This window comes from Bidens hawaiensis, unplaced genomic scaffold (genome assembly GCF_021521415.1).
Source record: "Bidens hawaiensis isolate Kalapana, Puna unplaced genomic scaffold, B.hawaiensis_p1.1 tig00018415_1, whole genome shotgun sequence".
NCBI lineage: Eukaryota > Viridiplantae > Streptophyta > Magnoliopsida > Asterales > Asteraceae > Bidens > Bidens hawaiensis.
Window position 1 is genome coordinate 126,682 of NW_027492779.1, and position 10,103 is coordinate 136,784.

The 10,103-nt window shown below is 36.7% G+C and overlaps 2 protein-coding genes across 2 annotated transcripts; one reads left to right on the plus strand and one right to left on the minus strand.

Annotated features, from left to right (window-relative positions):
* Window positions 1-326: 326 nt before the first annotated feature.
* On the plus strand, window positions 327-2,716 carry LOC143555926 (putative apyrase 7). Its single transcript, XM_077045391.1, has 2 exons — window positions 327-2,363; window positions 2,436-2,716. The coding sequence occupies exons 1-2, from the start codon at window positions 473-475 to the stop codon at window positions 2,714-2,716; spliced, it is 2,172 nt and encodes a 723-aa protein (XP_076901506.1). The 5' UTR covers window positions 327-472.
* A 247-nt stretch (window positions 2,717-2,963) lies between these two features.
* Window positions 2,964-7,769, minus strand: LOC143555928 (uncharacterized). Its single transcript, XM_077045392.1, has 11 exons — window positions 7,660-7,769; window positions 6,950-7,037; window positions 6,573-6,866; window positions 6,320-6,478; window positions 5,952-6,092; window positions 5,562-5,618; window positions 5,334-5,472; window positions 5,163-5,267; window positions 4,883-5,073; window positions 3,328-3,369; window positions 2,964-3,243 (listed from the first exon to the last, which is right to left on the minus strand). Exons 1-11 carry the CDS (start codon window positions 7,767-7,769, stop codon window positions 3,091-3,093), a joined length of 1,479 nt encoding a protein of 492 aa, XP_076901507.1. The 3' UTR covers window positions 2,964-3,090.
* Between the last annotated feature and the right edge of the window lie 2,334 nt (window positions 7,770-10,103).

Here is a 10,103-nt window from a genome sequence, read left to right on the forward strand (position 1 = left end):
GCTTTGCTATTGGTGGGATATACTGAGTACGATGATGATGATGATGATGATGAAATTGTTTGTTGCTTCTTGATTTCCCGGGGTGCTAGCATAGCATCCACTCATGGTTTTTGCATTAATATCACTCAAATCGTAATATCAAAACAACAAGGAGCACTAAATTAAACTGAGAAGTACACCCAGAAACTCATTATCTTGGCACATAGTACAAGCGTTGATCTTTTGGGTTCGTTTTTACATGATTAATAAATCAAAAATGCTATGTGACACCTTAGACGAATCCCATATCGTTCCTTGTAGCTCTGACATTATGGTTTTGCAGGTCAACCTGTGTATCTGACAGTTGATGTCACTACTCTTGCGCATTCGTTTCATGAGTTCTATCATGTTTCTTGAAGATGATATGTAAGTATCTATACTTTTATTGGGAAGGCATATTACTTCCCTTAAACGCTCATAAATCTCTACAAACATGGTGTTTAATGGAATCAAAGAAGCTTTTGCCTCTATTACAACTCGTTTTTCATCTCCAAAATCGTTCAGTACACCACCATACACATCATCTGAACTACCACCGACTGGTCCACCTCGTGGGTTCGGTTTTTCCACCTCTAAATACAAAAGCAATCTAAGACTCTCGTCGTCACTTCAAGATTTCTCCGAGTATAATCAGCTTGATCCGGAAGAAGGTAATCTTAACCCTCAGTTATTAAGAGAAACCAACGGTTTAAGTTTTTCAAAGGACAAATCGCCACCACGGGCCACTGTAAAAAGAAAGTGGGCCCGACCCTCAACAGTTTTCATCTGCTTGCTGGTTTTTACTTGTATTATCTATGGGTTCTTGCATTTATACCCAAACTGGTCTCAACAACCGACTCGGTTCTTCGTTGTACTCGATTGTGGTAGCACAGGCACACGGGTTTTTGTATACCAAGCATCCATAAACCGCCAAAAAGACGGAAATCTTCCGATTTTGTTAAAGTCATTACCCAGAGATCTTCAAAGTAAACCCAGTTCGCAAAGCGGGCGGGCTTATAATCGTAAGGAAACCGAGCCCGGGTTTGACAAGCTGGTCCATAATGTAACAGGTTTGATCCAAGCCATAAACCCCCTTCTCGGCTGGGCTGAAAAACAAATCCCTAAACACGCACATAAGACGACGTCACTGTTTCTTTACGCGACAGCTGGTGTGAGACGGTTACCGACTGCTGACTCAGACTGGTTGTTGAACAACGCATGGTCAATTATGAAAAAGTCGTCGTTTGTGTGTGAACTAGAGTGGGTTAAGATTATTAGTGGCACTGAGGAAGCTTATTTTGGATGGATTGCATTAAATTATCATACGCATATGTTGGGAGCTAACCCAGACAAACAAACATATGGTGCACTTGATTTAGGTGGTTCATCTTTACAGGTCACATTTGAGAACCGTGATCGTGCTAATAACAAGACTAGCTTGGACCTAAACATTGGACCCGTGAACCATCGGTTAAGCGGCTATTCTCTTGCGGGTTACGGTCTTAACGATGCTTTCGACAAATCAGTCGTTTATTTACTAAAAACGAGTCATGAGTTTACCAAAACCGATGTAATTGAAGGAAAAGCCGTTGTAAAGCATCCATGTTTACAGTCGGGTTACAACGAGAACTACAATTGCCCAATGTGTCAATCGGTTTTTCGAGATGATAAAAGCCCGAAAACAGGGATTCGGGTTCAGTTAATTGGCGCACCAAATTGGGAAGAATGCAGCAAGTTGGCAAGAATCAGTGTCAACTCATCAGAATGGTCAAATAACAGTCAACCAATCGATTGTAAGTTGAACCCGTGTGCACTTCAAGATAACTTACCTCGTCCACGTGGACAATTTTATGCAATGTCAGGTTTTTTTGTCGTTTACCGGTTTTTCAGCTTGAGTGGTGAAGCAGCACTTGACGAGGTTTTAAAACATGGTCGTGAGTTTTGCGAAAAATCATGGGATGTGGCTAAGGTTAGTGTACCAGCTCAGCCTTTTATAGAACAGTATTGTTTCAGAGCACCATATGTTGTTTTGTTGTTGAGAGAAGGTTTGCATATAAAAGACAGTCAAGTGAATATTGGTTCTGGAGGGATAACGTGGACAACCGGGGTTGCCTTGTTGGAGGGTGGAAAAGTACTTTCGACGAAAGTGAAGGGTTGTAATTATAAATTGTTTCAGGTTGAGATGCACCCTTTCACTCTATCTGCCATTTTGGTGGTTTCTTTAGGTTTGTTAGTGTGCGCGTTAGCACGTGTTGGTAAGTGTGTGCCGCATCTGTTTCATAGGCACCGAAATGCCAGCTCAAGTTCTATTCCTTTTTCTCGGCGATGGAGTCCTATCATTTCAGGTAAAATGTTAAAACTAATTTCTAGTTTAAAATATTGAAACTGATTTTAAGATGTGTTATATGGTGTTTCAGGAGAGGGAAGAATGAAGATGCCACTTAGTCCCGTGGCACGTGTACAAAAGCGGCCATTTGGCAGAGATATACAGGTTGCTGAGTCATCACTATACGCATCATCATCCAGCAGCAACAGTAGCAGCATCACACATAGTATTTCATCAAGTAACTTGGGACAGATGCAGTTTGACAGTGCATTCTACCCTGCTCCTCACAGAAGTCAGATGCGGCTGCAAAGTAGGCGATCACAATCTAGAGAAGACCTCATATCTTCACTTCCCGACCCGACCCACATTTAATTTGTTTCTATTAATTGAGAATAAAAGATTATTATACAGAATGGTTTTGTACAATTGTTATAGTGGTCAGGTAGAACAAGGCATTCTTTCTGTGCAATATTTTTTGTTTAGACCAGAATCTATAATACTTTATATTCTTTCATACAATTTTTATTTTAAGTTCCAAAATTTCTTGTTTTCATTTCTGTTAGATATAAACTGAGCCAAAACAGATTCGCGTTAAAAACGATCAGAAACCCCAAAAGTACTAACACATGAGGGCATTCTGTTGATAAAAACATGAATCAAATTGTCCTACAAACTATACTGATTTGGGCGAACAGGCACAGTCCTCCACGCGGGTTTTGGAAGTTAAAAATGGTAAACTGATCTATTTATAGCTCTACTTTTGGAGGCACCTTATCCTTGCTCTTTCCAGAAAAAATCCAGCTCAGCATTTCAAATAATTGGGCCGTGTACGACTTGCGTACGCAGGCATTACATAGGTTATCATAGCTGTGCTTCAAGTGGGCAGCTGCTATTTTTTCCTGGAGAGAAAAATAAGAAGAGAATCATTCAACCATACATAACAAAATTTGACAAACAAAAGAGAGTTAATTGGAATAAAGTACCTTAAAAACTTGGAATGGACAGAAATCAGTTCCCCCGCATCCCTGTTTACAAGAAGCTTGATTGAGATATGACGTTTTAAAGACGAATAAAATTTACATAGTAGAGAAATTGATATTTTTGCATTTACAACCATTTTCGAAAAACTAATGCTACGGTCTGTACATGGGTATTTTTTATGAGAATTGAAAGCCTGTACTAACCATAAAACAGTCTAACCCAATAGAAAGCATGCCTAAAACAGCTAAAAAAGACCTTGAATACGCGTGTGTGCACTTTTTAAGGGCCTTGATCCTTTGACTACCTAGGTATTAACTACCAAGACCATGTGGAATAACAGCCGAAACGCCCATTAATCTAGCAACCTAATTCGCTCCAGCATCATTTTTCCATCTCCATCTAGAATCAAAACAAGTGGCTTTCTGCAACCAAAGACGGATACCCTCTAATGAAGACAATGTTTGTTTAACTCAATCATGATATCTTCACTCTCTAGACATAGAAAACATGAAAGGGCGAGGAACTTACTCTTGCACTTCAACTTTGATATATAACTCGATGTTAAGATGGGGCAGGGGGCTTTCTTCAAAAACTAAACTCTATCATATGAGATTTCTCAACCACAAAAAGTTATTCGTTGAAATGACAACTTAACTGTTCGATTCTACCAAAAGGCTTCTAGCCTAGACTAGTATGTGGTATCTAGGTGTGTACATAGCGGTGTTCCTTCCCGTGAGGCTTCTAGCCTAGTGGTATCTAGATGCATACATAGCGATTCTACCAAAAGGCTTCTAGCCTAGTGGTATCTAGGTGCGTACATAGCGGAGTAGAATTAAAGAGAAAGGTAAGGATATAAGGGTTTCATGATAGAGGGTGCAAAGCAGAAATTAAAGAGAAATGTAAGGATATAAGGGTTTGAACAGAAGTTATATATATTTATACAGATGGTAAGATAGGGTGTGGAATGGACCATTAAAGTGGGGCAGGCATCACATTTGAAAAATAAAATGAAGTGATTGGGTGGCCAAATAGGCCAAAGAAATTCAGTCAATGTAAGAAAACAATTATACAACTGTGTTTTCTAGTAAAGTTACTAACAGACACAGCTACTAGAAATATTAGAACATAAAGAGTGAATGATAATTTTAATTTTAGCATATTTACAATTTCTGAATCTATAACTATTACTGGAATTGTGATGTCATTTGACTTTGATTCATTAATTTAAGCATATTTAGAATTTGACACAGAAACCCAAATTTAGAACAAACCTTTTCGACCCTAGAACAGAAAAGGAACCCAAACACTATAGCCCACTAAAACTTAGAAGTAAAGCCTTATGACTTGGTTCAAAAATCAAATAATCAATAGAAAAGGCCAAATAACGCAATCGACTATATGAAGGCTCTATTACGATAAAAATATAACTGGGAATTCGTTCTGTGCATTGGTAATGACCTCTATTTATATAAAATACCAAGATGAGATTAGAAACTAACTCAAACACAAACACATATACATTCTCTCTAATTTCTTTAACAGAAAGAAAAAACTTACAGCCATTGAAATTGGTTTTTCGTTGTGTAGCACTTGCACAAAGTATTTATTCATGCCATTTCCCGAGCAGCTATACAAAACTAAAGCATTATTCCCAGCAAAAGGAGCCACCGTGCTGCCCCTCCATGTTCTTTTCTGTGGTGGTTTCTGGGGAGACTCCAAGGGCTCTTCTCTTTGAATTTTGTCAAACTCTAAACACAATATCAAACAATTAAGTATTAAAAGACAGAATTTAGCACAATACATATTATATCATTTCATAAACAGAGAAAGCATTCACCAGATCCATCAAGAAAGAGCCCAATCAAACATGAAAAAGGAACCAATGTCTCTGCATGAGCAAACCGTAACCTCGCCTTCTCATAACTACCAGGTGCATATCCTTCTGAAATATAGATTTAGTTACTTTAATATAATATTCAATGTCAAATGTTAACCTTTTTTATATTACCTTTATTTGCTTTAATGGCCGTCTCCATGGACATAAGGACATCATTCAACAATGGTACTCCCATTCGATAATTTAGTGAGTTACCATAACCCTTTACTATAAACATTTCCAGATCATCCGTCCATTCTAGCAATTTTATCTACACATGCACATGCTACACATTTAGGTAACATTTTCATTAAACATATCTGATTGTGTGATTATATATCAGAACGGGTACAAATGTACCTCATCATTACTGAAAAGACCACAAGCTTGATCAGTTATGTCCAGCAAAGATGCTTCCTGCAATTTTAATGCCCAAAAAACCCTAAATAAATAATAATTTAAACTTATATATTAAAGGAAAGTGAATTGCTACAGTAGAGTTTAGGTTTGTGCAAACAAGCAAATTTAGTCCCTTGAGATTTGGAATGCACATTAGTAGACTTTAGGTTTGTACACATTTGATCCCTTGAGATTTGAAATGTATATTTTGAATTATTTTGACTTAATAGGTGCTAACACTTTGCAAATAAGCAAACTCTTGCTCTTAGGTGCGTAAAAGTACAAACTGCCGTGAAGCGCGGTGGAATACCCGAGTTTCTATTATACGAGACCTGAGAAACAGTAATTTACCTGCTTGCATAAAAACCAAAGTGTGGAAGTATCTTTTATTGTGAAATTAAGTTCATAACGTGCTGCTAATGAACGGGTAATTTCATCTAATACAGGCTCTTTAAGCTTATAAACAGCTGGTTCCTGTCGTTTCCTATAAACCTGCAACACAAAGGCATTAATTATGATTACAAAACAATATTATTATAGTAATGAACTCGATCTTTCGATAAAAACGATTCATGAGGTTGTATGCATTAAACATAAACTTTATACAACTTTCAATCTGTTCAAACCATTTGATCCATTCACTTTTTAGCTAAAAAATTGTTGACCCGTTTGAGATAAAATGCAACCAAATTGACCTGTTTGAAGCAATAATTATGTACCTTGTAGTTTTGACAGCAATCATGAAATCTCAACATGATATCACTTGCACGACTTTCACTCAAAATCGCAAAAGCTCGATGATTTCCTGCTCCAAGATTCCCTATCCCGCTAAACATCCCCATACCAAATGCTACAGCACTAGCCGACGCGCGGGGAATCTATTTCACAATTATAAATGATATTGAATTATTAATTTTAAAAAATTGAACCACATTTACAAATTTATATGTGTGTAAACAATGAACCCCGAACCTGTGATGCCCTTATCTGATATATGTCCGGGTGATAATCATCACTAAACAGTTGTTGAAACCGTTCCCTGATTCGGATTCCAAGATGATACATTTCATCTTCTCCATGGGTTATTAATTCTCCACCTTTGACTTTCCCCTTCCATGGAGAACTCCATGTCGATAACCATGAAGGAATATTCTCCAATGAAGAACCCTTTTGTTTTGCATTTTGGATAAGGGATTTTAATTGAGTGGATAATATTTCCAAATCTTTCATTCGTTTCTTGGTAGGTGCACGTGTTCCATGTCTTGCCTGCAAATATCACAACTTTCATCGTTTATTGCTAGTGATTGATTGTCGCAGCATGCTATAAACAAAATAGATAATAGAAATACCACAAGATTTAGGTGGATAGGATGACACTGATCAGGAACTTTTGAAGATTCAAACGCGTTTTCTTTGATGTCTTTTGAGGCCTGGTATCTGCAACGAAAACACAAACCATTTGCTAAGCTTTACATCAACCAATCAGAATTCGGTCATTCATGAAAGAATGTTGTTCAACTATGTTATGCACTTATAATAACATGAACACAGATTTATATAAACTAAATGTAATGTTTATAATGTTGGGTTTGTGGACGCCTGGCATCAGTTTGGGCCCGATTTAATTGAAGACATGTTTTGGGTTTAATGTAAATCAAAGACATACGAAGTCTTTGGGTCGGCCGCCCAGCCCTATATCTCTTTATTAAAGCCCATTTATGTTTCTTGTTCCCTAAGCTAGAAACCCTAGACTCATCTCTACTCTCTAAATTGAAATCATTGTACTTGTAATCTCGCATCAGTCATCACGAGAGCATAAATAAATTCCTAGTGGACGTTGACCGAACCTCGTAAATTCTTGTGTTTCTGCATTTTGATTCTCTAAATTCGTAATTTAATTATTCTCAAATTAGTAATTAAAATATGATCAGTGCCCTAATTGAATCTCTGTAATCTCCATATACAAAATTGGTTCGTAAATTGATGATTGATGAGAAATTATTAACATTTGGAACGAATTAATAAAAGAAAAGAAAACCTAAATGGATGATGAGTTTACCTTGTCACGGTAGACAGGTGTTGACGAACGTCAAAGGTTTCTTCTTCAGCGATTGAATTAAATACGAGGCAATGCAACAACAGCATAAAAAGTAGTGTCTTCTTCGCCATGTGATTTAGATTTAGTATGAGACTTGAGAAAGTTTGAAATTGGAGGGTGGAACAAAGTGTTGGTGGTTGTTTCTGGCTTGCTTTACGCGATCGTGTATGAATTATACCTTACGCGTCACACGCTACGCTAAGTAAAATGACTCGTCTCTCCACCAATTGTAATATCGCTTTTAGGTTGTGCAGGATAACCATTCCATTCAGATTTGTCCTTGGTTGCAAGTTACGTTCAAATCACAAACTCGGTTACTTTTTTAATGTGAGTAAAATAGTCTTTTATTTTATATATATTTAACCCCATTTTCTTCTTAAAAATATATTAAAAACACTTTAATTTTAATGACTATTTTTTTAATGTGATAATCTATAATATACAATAGGGTATAATACAAAATATAGTTTTTGTAGGAAGGATAAAAAATAATCGTGTCCATTGATTTTGAACATGGAGGGTTGAGATTTGTTTAGGGGGAAATCAAGCGTGAACATAAGGGGAAGGCATAAAAAGAATACATTTGTTGAATTTCTCTCTTCACATGCAAGGCACATGCCAAATTCGCCCATCATTTTAAAACATCCATAACTTTTTTTACGACGTTTTTATTGAAAAACAAATTCACCATAATAACGAGTGTCTTTTTATCTTTTATATGAGTATCATATTGTAATATAAAAATTAAAAAAAATTAGTGGGTTTGGTACAAATTGTGTTTTACAAAATTGTGTTATTTAATAGTATTTTTTATTGTGTTTTTTTTTTTCATTGTGTTTTTTCCATTGTGTCATACAATTGTGTTTTTTATTGTGTTTTTATCATTGTGTTTTTTTTTTCATAGTGTTTTTTTCCATTGTGTTTTTCATAGTTTTTTCATTGTGTTTTTTTGAACTTTTCCGGCGAGGTGGTGCCCCATAGAAATTGTCTACCTGAGACTGTCCCTTGGCCCGTACGTCCTGGCACAAGGTTAGAATTCTAGCTATTCCAGAGTGGTATCTCACTAATGGCTCGAACCCCCCCGCAAGGAGGCCTTCTTCGCCTTCCACCTAAGCTGCGCAGGAAAGGCCCAAAGCCAATCCCAGGGAACAGTGAAGCTTCATAGGGTCTTTCTGTCCAGGTGCAGGTAGTCCGCATCTTCACAGACATGTCTATTTCACCGAGCCTCTCTCCGAGACAGTGCCCAGATCGTTACGCGGTGGATGACGGTTGTGGTGGCGGTGCGTGGAGTGGTGGTGGTTGCAGGAGATGAGTGAAGATGTAAGTGGGTTTTATGTAAATATGTTTTGAAATTAATGTAAGTGGGTTTTGTAACATTCGTTATTTTTCAAGTCCGAAAACACGACCCATTTCGAATTTTCGGTTATAAAGAATATATAAAAATACATATTATTATATCCTCAAATTTCGTTTCAATTTATTTTGTTTATCGCTTATTATTAATATAATATTCACTAGAAATTATGTTCATTCGTTTCTTTCTTTCACTTTGCTCAAAAATCAAACCGCGGGATTTAAAGTTCTTTTTAAGCGATTACGAACTATACGGGTATAATACAATAAAATATCATAAAATATTTAAGATCTATAATTTATTCCTTATTCTTATTTTAATTCAAAGTATAAGGTTCAATATGTGATTATAATTTAATTCTTATTCTTAAAGTATCTTGAAACATGAGGGACTAGAATTGTAATTTTCATTTAAATTATATTATATCTAAATATAACCAGCCCCCCACCCATACCATGTCACGTTTTTCGTGCCGCCGGATTTCGGCGAGCCGCGGCTCCGACGAACCCCCGTTTCAACCCTTAAATCACGCTTTTTGACCCGTTTGTTCGGTGTAACGACCCTAGTCTACGCTAATAATCCTTAATCAACACATTAATTGCGTTTTAACGACCTTTAATCACCAGAATCAACTCGCAAACTAGCCGGAATTCTCATTAAAATCTAATTAACGACAATTAATCAATAACGTTCTAATTACTAGTATAAATAGCATCCTCACGCTCAACTAAACTTGTCTCATCCTTCAATTTACATTAAAATACACTCTTTATTGCTTAAATAATCCGTCCAAGTTCGTTACTCCGGCCACCGTCATTCATCGTCAAAACGCTACATTATCGGGTAATCTTTATATGCTTTATGATTCTTTTTAGCCAACTAACAAAACCCCTAAACTAGATTGAACAAACTTGGAACGAATTGATTGAATTAAGAACTAGGGTTTAGGGGAGGAAGATGGTGAACTTGAACTATTATATTTATTCAATCTGTTTTGAGTTTGAAACAAACTGTTAACTTGGTCCAATAGCCAAGCATCTATGTTGTGTTC